Here is a 20,441-nt window from a genome sequence, read left to right on the forward strand (position 1 = left end):
ATACTTGCCTGGCTGTGTGACCTGGCTGCCCCCCACCTCCAGCCTCACTTTTCTCATCTGTAAACTGGGAATTCTAATAGTAATTCAGTACATGTTCACAGAGGGCCTGCTCTGGCAGAAAATGTGCTGGAAGCTGGGAGTGCAAAGGGGAGTAAGACTGTCCCAGTGTCCCTGTGTCCTATTATGGCTGTGCATACCTGGCATGCAGGTGGGCATACTGTAGGCAGTCAGGGATGGAAGCTACCCTGTGGTGCAGGATTTGTATGCCCTGCTGCCGGCAGCTCAGCAGTCCAGTCTGCCCTGTGGTGGCCTCTCAGGGAGTTTTTCTTTGATTAATGAGTGATTTTGTCCTCAAAGGGTGTGCTGTCAGCTGCTTTCTTGTTTCATCTGGCTGCTGGGGCCCCAGAACAGTTGGCAAAGCAGTTGGTATCTTGGACTATTTTTAGGTGGCGGAGTTAGTGGTGTGTGTGGATGTGGTGGGGCCCAGGAGGAGTCGTGGAGACTGGCAGCTTCATAAGCAACAAGTTGGGGAGACGGAGGGGAAGTGTGTCCCCTCTCAGGAATGTGTGGGCAAACTTTCACTTATCCTTCTTGATTGGGGCCAAAGGTGGCCTCCTCTGTGCAGCCTTCCTTGATTTCCTCAATAAAACATGCACTCCAAAGATGCAAATTAAAGGTCCACCCTCTGGGCTTCCCCCAGCTCTTGGTTGTAGTCCCAAACAGACCAAGAGATAATGAGCTCTAGGGATCTTATCTGATGCATCTCTGGGTCTCTCTGGCTCTGCACCTCTGAGTGCTGTCCAGCCTTCCCAAGTCATAACAAGAAGGTATAGAAGTTAGGAGTCCAGACTTTGGAGCCACATAGCTGAGATCCACTCCTGGGCCCTTTCTAGGAAAATAACCACGACCAAGTCAGGTTCCTAAATCTCTGTTTTCTCATCTGTAAAATGGGTGATTATAGTGCCTGTCTCCCAAGAATTAAAGGGCTTATTTTGTTCAAAGCACAGCACATAGCACCTGGCACAGACTGACAGACGAGATCTCTTGCAAGCCCAGGACCGGAGGGGACTGCAAACCCCAAAATGTTCCCATCCCCTTTCCGGCATCTCAGGTGGTGTGTGCAAGCTGGCGGGAGAGAGGGAGGTGTTCCTAGACACCTGGGGGGCCCAGAGTCAGCCGGAGGTTGCACAGCGAGAAAGCAGCCGAGCTTGTTGGGGGAAGGCAGGTCTGCGACTGGAGTCAAACGCGGCGGCTTTCCTCTGCCTTCCTGCTGACGCACACCCCCTCCTCCGCCTCCTCTAGTATTTTCCTTCTATCTCATTCCCGCCCCTGCCTCTCTCCTCTAATTCCGCGGCTTCCCCATCTGGGAGGCGACTTCTCGGGCAGGAGGTGGAGAGTCCCTGGCCTAAGGTGGGGAAAGGGGCCTCCAGCCCAGTGGGAAGGTCCTAGACCGTGGTGGGGGAGGGGGCGCCAGGGTCTCAAGGAGAACCCGGGAGTCCCCAGAAATGAGGGCGGGGTCAGGGGAGCCCGAACTGGGGGAGGGGTCTCGTAGACTACCTGAGAGTCCCGGAGCTGGCGAAGTTGGGCGGGGGCGTTCCCAAAATAGAGTGGTGGGCGGGGCTTCCAAGGGCCCGAAGGCGGGGCCCTATAAGGGGCGTGGTCTCTTGAGAAAGGGCGGGGCTCCGCCGACTGGGGAAGAGCTTCGCCGCAAGGGGCGGGGTCTTGAGTGGGGGCGGGGGCTTCCACGGGGCGGGGCATAAGCACAGGGGGCGGAGCGTGGCTGTTGGCGCCCGTACCCCTCCCCCGGCTCCGGGTGTCTCCGTGACGAGGCAGCGCGGAGCCGCCGCGGGCCGGGCCCATCCCGCCGCAGCAGCTCCAGGGCCGAGCAGGAGCGAGGCGCCGAGGGAGCGGCGCCGAGCGGGGGCCGGAGCGCGGCCAGGTGAGGCCGCCGGGGCGGAGTGGGCGGGGGCTTCGCCGGGCGGGCCCCAGCGGACGCTGGGGGCGTGTTTGAGTGTCTGGGTGGCAGGGGTACTTGGTCTGAGGGCGGGCGCCTGTGGCTCTTTGCGCGATCGCGCCTGCTGTCGCGGGTCGAGGGTGGGCTCTGCGCCCGTCCGGGCACTGCCCGCGGGGCTCGGGTTGTGCTGGACTGTGTGTGTGAGCGCGCGTGTTTGTGTGGAGGGGCCGCCGGGTGTGTATCTGCGTATGCGCTGGGCTGTCATTGTGCCTGCCCCGGGCGCGGGGCGCCGGCCTGCCCCGGCGCAGTCCCTACTGCGCTGGGATGTTTTCCAAACAGGCTTCCTGCGGGGACTGGCTCTGCTGCAGCCCGAGCGGGAGTGGGGAGCGCCGCCCCCACAGGCCTCCAGAGACCCGGGCGGCCCGGGGACTGCAGACTGACACCTGAGGGAGGGAGGGGGGTGCGCCAGGGAGGGGTCCAGAGGCCTGCCCGCAGGGCGAGGACAAGATGGGGAGACTGGGGCAGGTGGATGGGGAGGTAGAGGTGGCCAGACAGGCGGAGACGGGGAGGAGCGTGGGTAGAGAGATGGCGAAAAGGACAGCGGCGGGGACAGAGAGTCACTGAGAAAACAGACAGACAGACAGAGGCCTAGACCAGCAAAGGGGCAGAAAGATTAAGATGGACAGGTAGATTCCAAAAACCTGACAGAAGTGTTACTCAGGGGTCCCGGCGCTGAGAGCAAAGCCCAGGAACTGAGTGAAGGATGAGCAGTAAGGGCCCCCAACTCCTGGGGTGACTTTCTTCCAAGCACATCCCAGACTGAGGTCCTGGCCAAAAAGAAGCTTCTGGCCGCCCCAAGTTGGTCCATCCCTCTGCCCCTGCCAAATATTCTGACCCTCTGTGCAGCCCCACCCTCTTGGTTCCATCCCATCCATCTCCCTTCCCTGGTATCCCAGCAACCCTGTCAGTTTAGGGGAGGCAGAAGTGAAGTGGTTGCCATAGCAACAGAGTGGGTGAAAGGTCACTCTGTTGTTAGCCTAGGTGGCCTGCAGCAGGCTGGAGCTGGCATTGAGGGAGCTGGGGTGGGAGGCTGCAAAGCTCTTTTTCTCCTCTCCCACTCTGCCCAGAATGGTGTTGGAAGGAAACCCTGAAGTGGGCTCCCCCCGAACCTCAGACCTCCAGCACCTGGAGAACCAGGGCTCTTGTGTCCTCTCTTCTCCCGGTGAAGATGCACAGCCAGGGGAGGAGCCCATCAAGTATGGTGAACTCATCGTTCTGGGGTGAGCCTCCCTGGTCCAGGTGGGGTGGGGCACCAGGCACCCCACAGGACAGCCAGACCAAGGGCCCCGGCTCTCCCCACTTAGGGCCTTCTGCTGTTTGTCCCTCCTCACCTTCCCAGCTGGGAGACAAAGTTGACCAAGCCCACCTCAATTCATAATTGTTATTTTATCTTCCCATTTTTCATAAATTACTGAGACAACTCTAACTGCCCACCCACGTTTCTGAGCAGAAGAAAGTAACACCAGCTGCCTTTCATAAAGCACCTAGTGTGTGTAGTCTGAGGTGAAGAACTCTGGTTTTCCAGCAAAACTGCTTAGTTCAAATCCTGCCTCTGCAAGTTGCTTTACTTCCCTGTGCCTCTGTTTTCCCATTTCCCAATAGGAATGCTAATAATAATACCTCAGAGGGTTGTCGGAAGGAATGAATGAGGTGATTTCTGTAAAGCATGTAGGATAGTGCCTGGCACGCACCAAGTGTTCTGGGAGGCAGGCCTGTGCCGAGCCCTTTCATGGACGTTATTTCATTTCAATCTTCACAAAGATGCTGTGAGGAAGGAGGTGAGGAAACCGAGGCTCAGAGAGGGGAAGTGACTGGCCCAAGGGCACACAGCTGGTAAGTGGCAGGGCTGGGATTTGGACCCAGGGCTTTTTACTCTAGGTCTAGTGAACTTTTGCTAAGCTACAGCTGACCCTCACGCTACAGATGAGGAAACTGAGGCCAGGAGAGAGGAAGAGACATGAGTTGGTGGCTGAGTAGAGCTCATCCCTTCCTGGTCTTCACCTGACCAGGATCTCTGCACCACCCACCTAGCTCTTGCCCCAGGCACAGATTCCTCTCCTTCCTCCCTGGTCTGTACCTCCTTTTGGCCTCTCTCTCTACCCCGAAGAAAGTATCTGATAAGCTATGTTATCACTGTGATGATTATTTAGAAATAATAATGGCTACTGTTTGTTGACATGTATATGCCATGTACTTTTTTTTTCAGTAATAATAATAATAATAGCTAACATTACCAAGGGCTTGCTATATATATGCCAAACTCTGTGCCAAGCATTTTAAAATGCTTTATCTCCTTTAGTTCTCACAATGAACCTGTGAGGTAGGTCCTGATAAATTAGCCCCATTTTACAGAGGTCGTATGATAAGCGGAAAAGCCAGAATTTAAGCCAGGCCCGTCTGAGGCCCCAGCCTGTGTCCTGAACTGTCCCACCCCCCATATGTGGGAAGAGCTTACGAGGGCAAAAGTGATGCCCCTCTCAGGGGTGCTTGCATTAGAAAAGCAGCTGCTTCGGAATTCCCTGGTGGTCCAGTGGTTTGGACTCCACACTTTCCAAAAAAAAAAAAAAAAAAGCAGCTGCTCGATGTCCCAAAGGAAGAGCTGGCATTGCAGCTGAGGGTGAGGCCACTGATGAGGGAGAGCTCAGACCTAAGGGGACAGGCCCTCTTGACTGCCATTTGTTCTCTGCAGGGCAGTGAAGCCCCACACTGGCTGGACATCAGAGCCACCTGGCGAGCACATTGGAAAATACCCATTAACAGGCCCATCCCAAACCTACAGAATCAGAATCTCCATGTGTGGGGCCGGGGAAGATTCTGATTCAAGTGGTCCTCGTCTGTATTTGCCAGCTATTCATCCTTTTCACTCCTTGCCACCAAACCTTCCATGGCTCCCCACTGCTTATGGAATAAAGTCTGGAATCCTCAGCCTGGTGTTCAGGGCCCTCCCACCAAGTTCATTTTCCCCTGCTGCACTTTACCACCCAAGTCATCACTCTCTGATCTCACCAAACCCTTCCAGCCTCAGGACCTTTGCTCAGGGTGAGCCCTCCCTACAGAAAGTCTTCTGCAGAAGAGGCTGGAGTCAGACAGACCTGAGTTCAAATCTAGACTTTTCCCATTGACTAGCCTGGGACCTCAGGCAAGTCATTTTATCTCCCTGAGCCTCAGTTTTCCTCATTCGTAAAATGAGAAGAAAGATACTTGCCTGGCAGGACGCTGCACACGTTTCATTAGGTAATTAATAATGTGAAACACCAGGAACACGGGAGGCTCCGGTACATGGCAGCGATCAAGGTTATGACTCACTCCATCTTTGCCTTCCACAATCATTCCTTCTGGACAAGAGCTGGAAAGGAAGGTAGAAATTTGATGTGTGTGGCGATATGGAGGTAGTGGCATTGTGGGTCTGTTGTTTTCTTTCATTCTGGTTTCCGGTAGTACTTGTGATATAATTAATGACAGTTTGCTAAAGGTGAATCCTTTCTAGTTCTTCCAGGCCCAGTATGGGTGTCCCCTCTCTTAGAAACCTGATCCTGGGGCCAGAATTCCCTTCTCCTGTCTCTGGGCCTGGGGCATACTTGGCTTGTGCCTGGATCATGGCAGGTGGCACCCAGGTTCCTTGAAAAACTTAGGGCACAGAACTGACCGTGGTGTGTCGCTATACCATGCCAGCACCTGGCACCTGGCCAGGCATGGTTCAAGAGTCCAGAAGACACTGGTTAATTGGATGCAAGTCCTTTTGAGGATATTCTGACCCCCCACCCCACTCCCCGAAGGCCCCAGTTTGATACAGTAGGGTCTTCTAGTTGTGGGTGGTTCTAGGGCTTGTCTATTAAGGTAGGATCTGCCCAGAAGTTGGCAGTTCCTCCTAGTCTCTCAGGGGCTCACTTTCTCTCTCTCCCTGCAACCCTTTCTTCTTAACCCTCACATCCACAGCTACAATGGGTGTCTGGCAAGTGGGGACAAGGGCCGCCGCCGAAGCCGCCTGGCACTGAGCCGCCGGCCACACGCCAACGGAGTGAAGCCGGACGTCATGCACCACATCTCCACACCGCTTGTGTCCAAGGCAAGCAGCTTGTCCTAGCAGTCCTGGGTGCTGGTCTTCCCAGTCCTACCTGCCCACAGCCCCGCTGGAGCAGGGGAGCCCACTGTGTCTTCACTCACTGCCCCAGAGAAATGGTGCTGGTGGGAGATCCCTTGCCATGTGTTACAGTCTGCAAAGTGTTTCCTTGACCACCAGACCCCATCCATTGGATGGAAGTGGTCAGCATCATTTTAGAGGCGGCCAAGGCTCAGAGAGGGGATGTGACAGTCACACAGCAATGACAAAGGAAAGGCCTTTGGCTGCAGAGGGTTTGGGTTAGAATTCAGGCTCTGCTGTTTCCAGCTGTTAGACCTTAGGCCAGTTTCTTCTCCTCTGGGAGCTGCAGTTCCCTCAACTGTAAAACAGGAATGATAACCATGCCTCCCTCGGGTGGCTTTAGGGATCAAATAAGGTAACGTGTGTAAAGTGCCAGCTGCACAATACACCCTCTGCAGAGGGTGGAACTGCCCCTTCCCTAGGAGTGGCCACTGGGCCTTGGGCTCCAGCTTCTGGCTTAGAGGCTCACCCTTCTCCTGGCCACATGCCTGGGAAAGTGACTTCTCCTTTCTGTCACCAGGCACTGAGCAACCGTGGCCAGCACAGCATCTCGTACACACTGTCCCGGAGCCACTCGGTCATAGTCGAGTACACACATGACAGTGACACAGACATGTTCCAGGTATGCTCGGGCGCCTCCACAAGCCTTGGCCACTGGACCACCAGGCCTGGACGCTCAGCTCTGCAGGTGTTCCAGGGGGTGGCTCGTGGCCACGGGGCAGGTACTTTGTGTCCTCAGTGCAGTGGACCACTCTTCAGAGGAGGAAGCAGGACACCCCAGTGAGGGCTGTTGACTTCCAAGTCACACAGGAAGTCAGTGGCTGGATCAAGATTCAAACCCAAGCCTGGAGTCCCACCTGCGGGAGGCATACAGTTTAGGAGTTCAGAGTGTGTTGTGAGAGTCGTACTGCCTGGCTTCTGCTCCCAGCTCTGTCAGTTAGTAGCTGGATGACTTTGGGCAAGAGTCGCTTAACCTCTCTGGGCCTCGGTTTCCTCATCTGTAAAGTGAGGCCCATTATAGTCCCACCCCAGGGCATCGTTGGGAAGATTAACTGAGATATTGCACACGAAATGCTTAACATGATATATAGTAAATATTTATCAAAAATTCACTATTTTCTACTAACATTTGAACATTCCCAGACTATGGGTGTCAGTTACCCGTTCACTGTTCTATCCGCAAATCAGCTAGTTTTTAATTGAGTGGGGTGCTTCCAGGAACTGGGGGGAAGACAGAGAAGGAGAAACACAGACACCAGTGATTGGATGTGGGGACCCCCAGGGAGCTGGGATGGTGCTGTCCCCTCCTTGTTTGGTGACCCTGCACACAGAGCAGCTGCTGGGAACCCTGGGATGGGAAGTCCGCAGGACTGACCTGTGCACACGGCATTCCTGTGCCTGCCCTCCCCTCCCTCACAGATTGGCCGCTCCACGGAGAACATGATCGACTTTGTGGTAACAGACACGCCCCCTGGAGGAGGGGCTGCCGAGGGCCCCTCTGCCCAGAGCACCATCTCCCGCTATGCCTGCCGCATCCTTTGTGACCGCCGGCCGCCCTATACCTCCCGCATCTATGCCGCTGGCTTCGATGCCTCCAGCAACATCTTCCTTGGAGTGAGTGAGCCCCCCGGGCAGGGACCAGCACTACATCCGACAGTGAGCCGAGGGGTAGGCTGGGGAGGGGCAGCATCCTGGGGTGATGGACCAGCCTGCAGTAATCATAACCATGACCTATGCAGGGATTAGCAACCCCACTTAACAAATGAGCAAAGCGAGGCTCAGAGAGGTCAGGTGACGCCCAAGGTCATGCAGCGCCAATTCTAGTCCTCTCCGGGCCACCTCTGAGCTCGAGGGTAGAGGGACAGCACTCCTGGCTCGCAGCCTGCTGGGGGCCACTCGGGGATGTGATCTGATCCCACATGTGGTCCCAGGAGCGGGCAGCCAAATGGCGGACCCCTGACGGCCTGATGGACGGCTTAACCACCAACGGGGTCCTGGTGATGCACCCAGCAGGCGGCTTCTCTGAGGACTCGGCCCCGGGTGTCTGGCGGGAGATCTCGGTCTGTGGGAATGTATATACTCTGAGGGACAGCCGCTCGGCACAGCAGCGGGGGAAGCTGGTAGGTGGCCTGTCCACCCTCCTCCCCACCCCCTCATCCTTCCTGGGTCCTCCCAATCTCCCCTTCCCCCTTCCCAAGCCAGGACAGATGATCTCCAGTCCTGCAGCACAAGGGATCCCCAACAGGGTCCATCTGGGGACACGTGCCACTTGCACCACAGAGGGGACCAGACCAGCATCTCCAAGTGTAGCCCACATACTGCCGGAGGTCCCTGGGGTGATGTGAAGTGGCACCCACACCAACACACCGTGCAGTACCAAGTGGCTTTGAGGATGCCAGCAGCTGAAAAATTCACACCCTCCTATGAGGGTGACACTTGGCCTGTGTGTGAGCAGTTTGTAGCCTGAAGTGTTGGCAGTTTGTAACATGTCTGTCATGTTCACACGGGTTTAGCTTTATTCTCTCCCAGCAAGAAGGGGCCTTGGAGTAGTTCTGACACAGGTGACAGTGAACGCTCCATGTGGTACAGATCAGAGAACTAATGTTAGGAGCTGGGAGAGTCCTAGAGAGACATAGGGGCTTGCCCAATGTCATGTGGCGAAGATCCTCAAATGGGCCACGCAGAGCTTTTCCCAGGTATGAGCACCTCGGGCAAGGAGATTCCAAACCTCGAGGGAAAGCATGGCTTATCTTTCCAGAGCATCAATTCTATTGGGAGATCTGGGGAAACATTATTTTTTAAAATTATGCTTTTGAACGTTTCACTAGGACACACTTATTGAGCACCTACTATGTTCTGGGCACCGTTCCAAGTGTTTACATTGATTCATGAGAACCACTTGCTATACAGGGAAGTAAAATCCATCTTGAGGGTAAGGAAATTAAGACACAGAGAGGATAAGTTACTTGACCAGGGACACAGAGTTAGTAAATGCTGAGGCCAGCATTCACACCCAGACGATCTAGTGCTAGAGTCCTTGCTTTTAACCTCAGCCCTTAGGACCCCTGCTTTGGGCTAAGTCCCCAGTGTTTTGGACAGAGGAGTTTCTGGCCTCTGCCATTAGGGGAGAGCCTGGGAAAATGTTTTAGAAAACTCCCATTTTGGTCCAGGCCTTCTGATTTGACAGATGAGGTGACCAAGCCCCACGTTCCACTGAGTGTAAGGAATGGCGCCTGCCTGGGACCACTTGCCTCCCCTCCCACGCGGCTTCTCAGTCTTTTCTGCTCCTCTGCCCCAGCCCTCCCCCCTCCTCAGCCCCAGTCCAACCCCCTCCTCTGACCCAGCCAGCCCCACGGGTCCAGAGAGCTCTCTCTAGGGAGGTTCAGTGGGATGGATGGGTGGCTTGACTGGGGTCATGGCGGCCCAGGGGCAGGGGGTTCAGGAGCCTCTTGGGCAATAAGGCTCCTCTGCTGCCCTTGCAGGTGGAAAACGAGTCCAACGTGCTGCAGGACGGCTCCCTCATTGACCTGTGTGGAGCCACGCTGCTGTGGCGCACGCCGGCGGGGCTGCTGCGGGCGCCCACGCTGAAGCAGCTGGAGGCCCAGAGGCAGGAGGCGAATGCGGCGCGGCCCCAGTGTCCCGTGGGCCTCAGCACCCTCGCCTTCCCCAGCCCGGCCCGTGGCCGCACGGCACCCGACAAGCAGCAGCCCTGGGTCTACGTCCGCTGTGGCCACGTCCACGGCTACCACGGCTGGGGCTGCCGGCGTGAGCGGGGCCCCCAGGAGCGCGAGTGCCCTCTCTGCCGCCTCGTGGGGCCCTACGTGCCCCTGTGGCTCGGCCAGGAGGCCGGCCTCTGCCTGGACCCCGGGCCGCCCAGCCACGCCTTCGCACCCTGTGGCCACGTCTGCTCTGAGAAGACTGCCCGCTACTGGGCTCAGACGCCACTGCCCCATGGCACCCACGCTTTCCACGCTGCTTGTCCCTTTTGCGGGGCCTGGCTCACTGGCGAGCATGGCTGTGTCCGCCTCATTTTCCAGGGGCCGCTGGACTAGGCTCCCTGGGGGCCCCCTGCTGCCGCGCCCGCCTGCCCACCCAGGTCCCCCACCTCCTGCAGCCCAGAGGGAGCTCTGCATGTGGGACTCTACCTGCTGGCACATCGCCACACCAGATGGACACGTTGGATGGGTGGTGCCCTTTCCCTCTTAACTCTGGCTCCAAAGGGGGGGTCTCTGGGACCCCTACCTTGGTCAGAATGATGGGGCCTCAGCACCAGCTCTGTCCCAGGCTGATGGAGGGAGGCTCAACCCTACGCCCTGGCCCTTCCTGGGGCATCCCACATCATGCCGCCTACACTGTGCCCCTGGGGGAATGAAGGGGCCATGGGCCCCTGACCCCCAGCTTAGGCTGGCTGTGCCCTGAGCCTGCCAACCCAGTTCCAGATAATCACCCTGCTGCTGCCCTGGGTTCCTCTATAAACCTTGCTGCTCAGCTGCCCTCACAAATCCCTTGTGTCCTGCATGCGTGCAACGCCTCCAGCCCCTAAGGGAGTGCCAGGTGGGCGGCAGGCTGGGACCGACATCTGCGGATACCCACTGTGGGCTGGACTCCTTTGCCAAGTGGGATCTGGGGACACAGAGACAGTCAGACCTGGTTCCCTGCCTGGCAGAGTTCACAGTCTAGTGGATGACAGACCAATTACTGAAGGACAGCATGGCTTCCTGTGCGCTAGGATCAGAGAATCATCAGGGGCTGTGAAGCTGGTCTCACCGGAGGGTAGAAAAGTGAGGAGTGAGAGAGGCTTCACTGAGGAGGTGCATAAGGGCTCTGCCTCGTTGGACTGCTGGGAATCCCCGCAGGAAGGATCCACAGGAAGTCGGGGGGTACTTAAGGCAGAAGGGAGGCCGAGCACAGGCTCAGGTGCAAGTATGCAGGGAACTGAGTGAGAGGTTCAGAGTGGCTGGAGCACGGGCTTCAGGGGGCAGAAAGGTGGCTGGAACGAGATGTTGGCGCCATGCTGACAGGGAAGGTGCTGAGTGAAAGCTCCGATCCTCATTTCTGGACAGTCAGGAGTTGAGCGGGGGCTGGGGGGTGGGGAGAGGACTCGTGGTTCCAGAGTGTTGGCTGTGACACAAGGGCTACCATCACCGAATGCCCACTATGTGCCCCGCACTGTGTGTGCCCCGCACTGTGCTAATGGTAATAATAACTATGTTCATTGAGCACTCACCAGGCACCAGGCTCTGCTTCTCAGAGGTTTTGTTATTTAATCCTCCCAGTAACCCAGGGAGGGAGGTGTTACCATTTCTGTTTACAGGGAGATTAAAACACATGCTCCAAGTCACACAGCTGGGAAGTGGCCAAGTTAGATTCGAATCCACAGCTGCCTGCCTGGCCTCAGAGCCTGCCCTCTCCTCCATCACACTGGGCTGCTTTCCTTGGACAGGGATGGGAGGGGTCTGGAGGGCAACCCAGGCAAGGGGAACAGCATGGGCAAAGGTGTGGCAGGGAAAATGCTTGACGACCAATGAGGTGGGTGTGGAGGAGGCAGAAAAGAGGAATGAGGGGTGGGAATGTTGGGCCAGGAAAGTGCTCTGGCTTGGGCTGCGGTCTGGTGGGCTTTGGTTGCCATAGAGGCCAAGTCTGAACTGGATCCCTATTCATCTTGGCTAAGTGTCACCTCTTCCTGAGAGCCAAGGCAAGCTCGGGGTGCTGCTGGGATTGCCCCAGAGCTTTCCTGGGGCAAACAAGCTGGAAAGACAGGTAGATGGAGGTTCTGGAAATATAAAAATCTGAAGAAGAGGCTCTGAGTACCAGCCTGACCTGGGCATCATCCCCAGTGGAAGACAGAGCCTTAGGGAGTACAGATTCCAAGGGGAGGGACCTGCCCTAATCCACACGGCCGGCTGGAGCCACAGAGACCAGACCTGGGACTGTTGAGAGGAGAGAGGGCACTTGCTGGTGGTGAGAGGAGGATGGGATCAGACTCTTGCTTCCAGAGCATCACACTGTCACAGAGGGGGAGCCCAGATGGGGATGCTGGGGTGGGCTTGGGAGCATTGCAACTCCTACACACACACACACACACACACACACACACACACACACACAGCCAGAGCAGTAAGAATCCAACTCTTTCCAGTTCTCTCTTCTCTTTTGAGAACCAAACGGGGGAACACTCCCATGCCATTTCTGTCAGGGAACCTCAGACTCTCTAGGAGGAAAGGCAAGCAAAAGGCACAGGTGCCACATGAGGGAGAACTCAGAGGTGTTGGTGGAGGGGGTCAGACAGCCCTGGTCTTGGTTCAGCTCTACCCCTTTCCAACTCTTGGAGCCTCAGTCTCCTTAGCTGTTAAATGGAATAACAGTCCCTGTGTTGCCAGGTGGTTGTGAATGTGTGGAGGACACCTGTAACATAGTATGTACTTAATATTACTTCCTCACCTACTCCTTCTTCATTCCTGTGGGCAAGAGCCAAGGCTGGGGATGGTCATGGACTGCTGCATGTGATACTGTGTGTGTGTGTGTGTGTGTGCGTGTGTGTGTGTGTGTGTGTGTGTTGGGACAGGTGGAGGGGACACTGTGGTGGAAGGCTAGACCCCAGTTCAGGGACACCTGAGGACTTCCTGGGTGGCCTTAGGGAAGTCAATGAATCCATCAGCCTCCATTTCCCCATATGTGCAATAGGTAAAATGATATCCTATCTCAGGGTTTTTGCAAGAATTAAATGGGATCCTCCATGTCAAGCTGCTAGCACAGACCTTCAGGAAGTGCTCATATTAGCTGTGAAGATAAAAATGCAGCTTGGTTGGGCGTTTCCCAGGAGTACTGGGATCTTTCCTTGGCCTGAGCTGCCCACCGGTGTCCATGCACGGCACTTCCTTCTTTATCTGTGTACATTTCAACCTCTCCCAAGTCAAGGAAGACTTTACACGCATGTTAAAGACAATGAAAATCGAGGCACAGGGAAGAAGAGTGATTTTCTAAGGACATAGACCAATTTATTGAGTTCCTCCCTATAATGATAATCACCATCAGAGTCAACAGTTCGCACTGCTGTGCCAAGCAGGGCCTTGGGCACTTTTTGTGAATGAGAAACTGGTGCCAGTGGTGGGCAGCTGCTGCTCTGGGCCTAGACACAGGTGTGGCCAAGGCTGGCAAGGAGGGTATCCCCTCTCCTTCACCCCTCTCTGCACAATACTAGGGGGCAGCACTACCCTGTCAACACTTCACTGAAGCCTACAACATCCCTCCGAGTAAAGACGATTTTTAGCCTGGTTCTCTGGCTGAGGAAGCCAAGACTCAGAGAGGTAAAGTGTCCCACTCAAGGACACACAGCCAGTAGGCAGGGGAGGCCTGACTGGACCGTAGATGGCCTGGCTCTGCCCCACCTCTGACTTGGGACCCTCACCATGTTCCCCACTTCACCCAGGCTGGGCGCTTGGCCCTTCCACATGCCATTCCCTGCCCAGGCCATCCTCCTGTGAGTCTCTCCAGACATCCAAGGCTCGGCTCTGCCCTGGACAGCCTTTTGGGGTCGCAGGCGGCTTTCTCATCCGTCAGGCACCCAGCAAGCACCGGGGAACTGCCAGGCCCCTCGCCCCTTTGTGCTGAGGAAACTGAGGCTTGATGATACTCAGCTACAGCCCCCATCAGGCCCACGGTGAGTCGGTAGCGGTGCAGGGAAGCACTTGGGGGCGTTTCTCCGCGCCCCCCACACGGTAGAACCATGTCAGCCCTGGCAGGAGCCCGCTCACCTGTAGCCTCGATTCCCTGCACGAAGGGTTTTGCAGTCTCGGAAGAGTCTCCGCCCCCTGGCCCTCGACTCCACCGAGGAAGGACCACATCACTCCCACGGTGCAGGTTCCCCCATACAAAACTGAGGTCGGGGGACTGGGAAAAACCCCAAAGGAGAGCGGAGGTCAGGACTGTGTGGGGGGAGTCCCTGGTGCTCTGGCCGTGACAGCCACGCCTTCCCGCCTGGACTCGGGGTCCCGTAAGCCGGGACTAGGCCGCCACCGGCCAGGCCACTGAGGTTTCTGACCCCCGCGCGGGCGCCACCTGCCGACAAAAGGCCAAGACCGCAGGGGCAGTTCTGCTACGACCCCGTGGTGCCTGGGGCCGGGAGCCGGCATGCCGGCGAAGCTCGCCTCGGCGCGCCTATTGGCTGGAGGCGATGCCCGTCCGGGCCCCGAGGCCCGGCAATTGGCTGGTGGGGGCGGAGTTCGCGGAGCCCCAATGAATGGGGGGAGCCGGAAGCAGGAAGTGAGTTTGCGATCGGAGCAGCTGCTGCAGGTGAGGTGAGGCGCGGCGCCCGGGTTTCGGGGTCACAATGTGTCACCCTCGGGGGACAGGGCGAGTCTGGGCCGAGGGCAAGATCATTCTCTTTCTGCCCCCCATCCCGTACCCCTGCCAAATTCATCGCGGCCCTGAGGCCAAGGAATGCTCCAGGCAGCAAAGGGTTAACACTCCTTTCAGAACCCAGGGGATTGTGCTGTTGGGGAGCAGCATCGGGAGGGGCGGGGGAGGTTGGAAACTCATTCCTAGTAAGAGAGGGCTTTGTGGAGTATACTCTGGGTTGGGAGACACCCGGATCCCAACCGGGCAGTGAGACCTTCGGTAAGTTGCTTGGCCTCAATCTCCCTAACTGTAAAATGAGTTTTCTCCCAACTCTGAACTTCTGTAGCTAGGGTAGCTCCCCTGGCCCAGTACAGGGAGAGGACAGGAGGACGGAGGACCGAAGAAAAGGCAGAGAGCTGAGGGTGGGACGGATCCTGGGATCAGTGCAAGAGGAAGAGTTCAGGGAAAATCATTTACTGCTGTAGGTACATTCCATTCGATTGGAGTGACCTTGTGACCTCGTGACCTCGTCTAATTTGCATACCCACCCGGTGAGGTTGGGGTTACTATCAATCTCATCTTACAGAGGCCGTAATGGAGGGGCAGAAAAGTAAAACAATTGACTTGATATTAGGAGTCTGGGGCTGAGCCAGGATTGGAACCTGGGTCTTCCAACTGGGACTTTGTCCTTATGAACACAGTGGTGGGCAGAATTGAAGAACCTGCAGGATAATTCTGAAGGAGGAGGCTAGGAAGTCAGAGAAGGAGGAGGGGAGGAGTGAGGCCTGGGGCTGGGAGTCCAGAGATGCAGATCTTTGCTTCTGACCTCTCCCTTGTGTTATTAGGCAAAGCTCTAACCTCTCTGGACCTGTTTCCCCAACTGTAATATTAGGTAGTTGGATTCAATCTTTAAGTTTGAGAGGCCACGGGCCAAACATTGCCTACCAGAATGTTTTGTAATCTCCTTGGGTGAGTCACCTAACCGTCTCTGAGCCTCAGTTAACATATCTGGTGCATGGGTACAATGGTATTCCCTTCCTCATGGACTTTGGAGAGGATTAAATCAGACTGTGAGAGTACAGAGTCAGGTGTGCAGTTGGCGTGCGATAAATGATGGCTGTGATCATGGTGATGGTTCTCAGCAGGGCCCATGGCGGACACCCAGTACATCCTCCCCAGTGACATCGGCGTGTCTAGCCTGGACTGCCGCGAGGCCTTCTGCCTGCTGTTACCCACAGAGCGCCTCTATGCCCACCACCTGTCACGGGCTGCCTGGTATGGAGGCCTGGCCGTGCTGCTGCAGACCTCCCCTGAGGCCCCCTACATCTATGCCTTGCTCAGCCGCCTCTTCCGTGCGCAGGACCCCGACCAGCTGCGCCAGCATGCCCTGGCTGAGGGCCTTACCGAGGAGGAATATCAGGTCAGTTCTCTCAGGCCAACCTGCATTTCCTGAGTGGCTTCTGGGTGTGAGGGGCCAGGAAGCAGGGGTACAAAGGACTTTCTGTCTCTTTGCATTAGATGAAAGTTTTCAAACACAGGGACATCCCCTCCTGGAGCTTCAGTCTTCTCATCTGCAAGATATGCATGAGGGTAGTCTGTACCTCTTAGGGTTGTAGTGACCTGACGCCAGATAAGTGGTGGCTGCTGTGATTGTAACAAGGGCTGTGGAGTAAAGGAAACAGCCGTGGAGATTCGGAGGCGGTAGAGGGATGAGTCCAGTGTAGGAATCAGGAGGTCTGCGTTCTGGACCATATCTTCCTCTACCGTGTTGCGTGTCCCTGGGCAGAATGTTCTGCCTGTCCCCTTGTTTTTGTCTGTCTGTGGGTCTGTTGGCCAAGGAACACATTAATGCATTCTTAATGCATTCCAGCAATGCAGAAAGACACAAAACAAAACAAAAAGATCATTTGTTCTCAGTGCCCTCCCCAGAGGTAACCACTGAAGATGGTGGGATATATAACCTTTTCAGTCCTCTGTCTGTATTGCATACCTGTACATGTACATATGCACATGTATTAGTTCCTTATTTTCTCTTTTACATATGAGATCACATTCTATGTATTCTTATGAGTTCTGCTTTTTTCACTGAACACCATGTCTTGGGGAACTTACATGGGGTACATATAAATCCATCTCATTCTTTTTTATTGGCTGTGAAGCATTCCACAGCAATGTACACTATAATCAATTTAATCTTTTCTTTATTGATGGACATTTAGGTTTTTCTCTACTCTTCTTACAAACAATACCACGATGAGCATACTTATGCACATGTGTGAGTAGGATCTATTTGTAGAAGTAGAATTGCTGGGTCAAAGACTCTGTACATTGGCAATTGATTGGTGCTGTTAAATCATCATCTGAAAAAGCTTCACCAAGAATGTATGAGGATATGGTCTGTCTTTCTATATGTAAAATAAAGGGATTGGATTGCTTATCTCTGCGCTGAGGCCCAGGCTGTTTCTTCTACGTTTTTTTGAACTTTGAGTAATCACATCCCGCCTCTAGGCCTTGATTTACTCATTAAAAGAGCTAATAGCTGGGGAAGTGCTTATTAATGGAAAAGTGCTACCCAAGTATTCATTATTTTCAGTGGGATTCTTTTGTTTGTAAGTAACAGAAACCCACCTCAAATTGGCTTAAATGAAGAAAAAAAAAAAGAACCTTGACTCCCAGTCTGGTCTGGCATGTAAGGAACTTAGATGTTGCCCATCTGTTCTAACAACAAGTAAAAAGCTGAAGAAATTGAAAAATCAACAACTCTTCTTAGATCCTTAAGAGAAGTGAGGTCACAGGGCAAACTGCTGCCCCCAAAATTGGAGAGACAGACAGGCAGGTACAGAGAATCACAACTTACCAGAGCAAAAATTCATGAGCAGAAACCTCCACAGAACCAGTGCTGGGGTAGGAAAACCTGAACTGTAACTGATGAATTGCTGGAGGCTCAGTGTGGACAATTCTAAGAGTTAAAAACTCCAAGGGGACCCAGTCATAAGGGGGGCCCACAGTTTGGGGGATTTTACCTCCAGGAGCTTGACCTGGTTCTCATAATGAATTTCCGAGAAAAAGTCCCTCATGCTCCTCACAGGAGGAGAGGAAAAGGAACCATTTTTGAAATATGCTAGAACATTCAGTTCTTCCTAACATGGTCTGCCCTCAGGAGAAACTGTTTAACCAGAACCAAACCTGCTAGGGTTTTATCAGAGTCTAACTGATCTGGAAGAAGGGAAATACCCAACTCCATAGCTCTGACCATCTGTCCCACCTAAGAGGAGTGGTGGGAACATGGGACTGAGAAGCACATGTGAAGTTCATAGTCCAGCAGCAAAGGCTCACTAAAGGACTGAGACCTAATCATGGGACTCTAGAATGCTTCCCCTGCCCCCACACCTTACCATCACCTTAATAAAGGCCTATTTATGACAGCTCCTTTTACCTAGCACATCATGTCTGGCTATCAAGAAAAAAATTCCAAAACATTCTTAAAGGCAAAAAACACAGCTTGAAGAGACAGAGCAAGTATCAGAACCAGACTCAGATATGGCAGGGATGTTGGACTTATCAGACCAGGAATTAAAACAACTATGACTAATATTCTAAGGGTGCTAATGGATAAAGTAAACAGCATGCAAGAACAGATGGGCAGTTTGGGATTAACATATATACACTACTATATATAAAATAGGTAAACAACAAGGACCTATTGTATAGCACAGGGAACTATACTCAGTATCTTGTAATAACCTATAATAGAAAAGAATCTGAACAAGAATACATATATAGATATATACATATAGATATATACATATATATATCTGAATCACTTTGCTGTATACTTGAAACTAACACAATATTGTAAATTAACTATATTTCAATTAAAAAAAAAAAAGAACAGGGCTTCCCTGATGGCGCAGTGGTTGAGAATCTGCCTGCCAATGCAGGGGACACAGGTTCGAGCCCTGGTCTGGGAAGATCCCACATGCCGCGGAGCAACTGGGCCTGTGAGCCACAATTACTGAGCCTGCGCGTCTGGAGCCTGTGCTCCGCAACAAGAGAGGCCACGATAGTGAGAGGCCCGCGCACTGTGATGAAGAGTGGCCCCCGCTTGCCACAACTAGAGAAAGCCCTCGCAGAGAAACGAAGACCCAACACAGCCATAAATTAAATAAAAAAAAAAAAAAAAAAAAAAGAACAGATGGGCAATGTAGGCAGGGAGATGGAAATTCCAACAAAGATCCAAAAAGTGCTAGAGATCAAAAAAACACTAATAGAAGTGAAGGACACATTTGATGGGCTTATTAGTAGACTTGACATAGCAGAGGAAAGAATCTCTGAGCTTGAGGGTATCTCAATAGAAACTCCGAAACTGAAAAGCAAAGAGAAAAAAGACTGAAGAAAACAGAATAGGATATCTAAGAACTGGGACAACTATAAGCAGTGTAACATATATATAGTGATAAAGCCAGAAGAAGAAAGAAAGAAACAGAAGAAATATCTGAAATAATAATGACTGAGAATTTCCCCAAATTGATGTCAGATACCAAACCACAGATCCAGGAAACTCAGAGAACACCAAGTAGGATAGTAAGTGCAAAACAAAAAAGAAAAACAAAAAACCTACATGTAGGCATATCATGTTTAAACTACAGAAAATCAAAGAGAAAGAAAAAGTCCTGAAAGAACCCAGAAGGAAAAATTATCCACAGAGGCACAAAAATAAGAATTACATCTGACCTTTCAGAAATCACGCAAGCAAGAAGAGTGGACTGAAATATTTACAGTGTTGAGATAAAAAGCCACCAACCTAGAATTCTGTACCCTGTGAAATTATCCTTCAAAAGTGAAGTGGAAATAAAGACTTTCTCAAACAAACAAAAATTGAGGGAATGTGTTGCCAATAGACCTGCTTTGCAGGAAATGTTAAAAGAAGTTCTTTAGAGAGAAGGAAAATGATATAGGTCAGAAACTCAGATGTACAGTAAAAAAAGGAAAAGCATTGGAGAAGGAATAAGTGAAGGTAAAATAAAAACTTTTATTTTTCTTATTCTTAATTGATCTCAGAGATAACAGTTTGTCCAAAATAATAATAGCAGCAACATATCCAACTATGTGTGCTTATGTGTACATGTATGTATATGCTTATGTATGCTTATGTAGAAGTGAAATGAATGACAGAAGTGATATGAGGGAGGGGAGACAAGAATTAGGATTATTTTGTTATTATAAGGTACTCAAACTGCCCATGAAGTGGACTTGAATTAGTTGTAAATGTATATTGCAAACTCAACCACTGAAAAAAATAGAAAAAGAAGTACAACTGATATGCTAAGAAAGGAGAGAAAATGGAATCATATTAAAACGCTCAGTTAAAACCACAGAAGGCAGAAAAAGAATGGAAGACAGGTACCAGCATGGTCGGGTTCTGGTGAAAGTCCTCTTCTGGGTTGCAGACTGCTGACTTCTCACTGTGTTTTCACATGATGGATCATTTGAGCTGGCTCTCTGGGATCTCTTTTGTAGGGGCACTAATCTCAATGAGGAGGGCTATGCCCTCATGATCTAATCTCCTCCCAAAGGCCCCGTCTCCTAATACCGTGGCCTTGGAGGTTAGGTTTCAACATACTGGTTTTGGAGGGACACAAACATTCAGATCATAGCAATCGATAAACCTCTAGCCAGGCTAACTAAGAAAAAAAAGTGAGAGGTCGCAAACTGCTAATATCAGAAATGAAAGAAGGGACATCACTACAGATCCATGGGCATTCAAATGATAATCAAGGAATACTATGAAAAATTTTATGCCCACAAATTTGATAACCTATACGAAATGGACCAATTCCTTGAAAGACATAATCTGCCAAAACTCACACAAGAAGAAATAGACAATCTACATAGGCCTATATCTATTAAAGAAATGGAATCAATAATTAATAAACAACCTTCCAAAAC

The 20,441-nt window shown here is 52.8% G+C and overlaps 2 protein-coding genes across 9 annotated transcripts in view; both read left to right on the plus strand.

The window, feature by feature from the left end:
- The first annotated feature begins 1,808 nt into the window (after positions 1 to 1,808).
- Positions 1,809 to 10,657, plus strand: PELI3 (pellino E3 ubiquitin protein ligase family member 3). Of its 5 annotated transcripts, XM_059929826.1 has the most exons (8): positions 1,809 to 1,939; positions 3,082 to 3,234; positions 3,776 to 3,847; positions 5,951 to 6,080; positions 6,676 to 6,777; positions 7,575 to 7,769; positions 8,087 to 8,275; positions 9,638 to 10,657. In XM_059929826.1, the coding sequence occupies exons 2-8, from the start codon at positions 3,083 to 3,085 to the stop codon at positions 10,205 to 10,207; spliced, it is 1,410 nt and encodes a 469-aa protein (XP_059785809.1). In that variant the 5' UTR covers positions 1,809 to 1,939; position 3,082; the 3' UTR covers positions 10,208 to 10,657. The 5 variants fall into 5 exon arrangements, with proteins under 5 accessions (XP_059785809.1, XP_059785811.1, XP_059785810.1 ...); XM_059929828.1 differs by lacking the exon at positions 8,087 to 8,275; XM_059929827.1 differs by lacking the exon at positions 3,776 to 3,847.
- A 3,747-nt stretch (positions 10,658 to 14,404) lies between these two features.
- The window catches only part of DPP3 (dipeptidyl peptidase 3), a 33,437-nt gene continuing 27,400 nt past the window's right edge, over positions 14,405 to 20,441 (plus strand). The window contains exons 1-2 of one of the 4 annotated variants that reach the window (XM_059932076.1): positions 14,405 to 14,452; positions 15,635 to 15,912. In XM_059932076.1, the coding sequence (XP_059788059.1) occupies positions 15,643 to 15,912 (270 nt within the window). In that variant the 5' untranslated portion in view covers positions 14,405 to 14,452; positions 15,635 to 15,642. The remainder of the gene's footprint in view (positions 14,453 to 15,634; positions 15,913 to 20,441) is intronic. The other 3 variants (XM_059932080.1, XM_059932077.1, XM_059932078.1) reach the window with 3 other exon arrangements.

This window comes from Balaenoptera ricei, chromosome 8 (assembly GCF_028023285.1).
Source record: "Balaenoptera ricei isolate mBalRic1 chromosome 8, mBalRic1.hap2, whole genome shotgun sequence".
In the NCBI taxonomy this organism is placed as follows: domain Eukaryota; kingdom Metazoa; phylum Chordata; class Mammalia; order Artiodactyla; family Balaenopteridae; genus Balaenoptera; species Balaenoptera ricei.

What these genes read in the sequence shown, in the direction of transcription:
- PELI3 (XM_059929826.1), top strand. Translation starts at nt 3,083, where the DNA reads ATGGTGTTGGAAGGAAACCCTGAAGTGGGCTCCCCCCGAACCTCAGAC. An exon ending in GGCCCAAGGGCACACAGCTG is followed by an intron (nt 3,848 to 5,950) that starts GTAAGTGGCAGG and finishes TCACATCCACAG; the next exon opens with CTACAATGGGTGTCTGGCAA. An exon ending in CCAGCAACATCTTCCTTGGA is followed by an intron (nt 7,770 to 8,086) that starts GTGAGTGAGCCC and finishes ATGTGGTCCCAG; the next exon opens with GAGCGGGCAGCCAAATGGCG.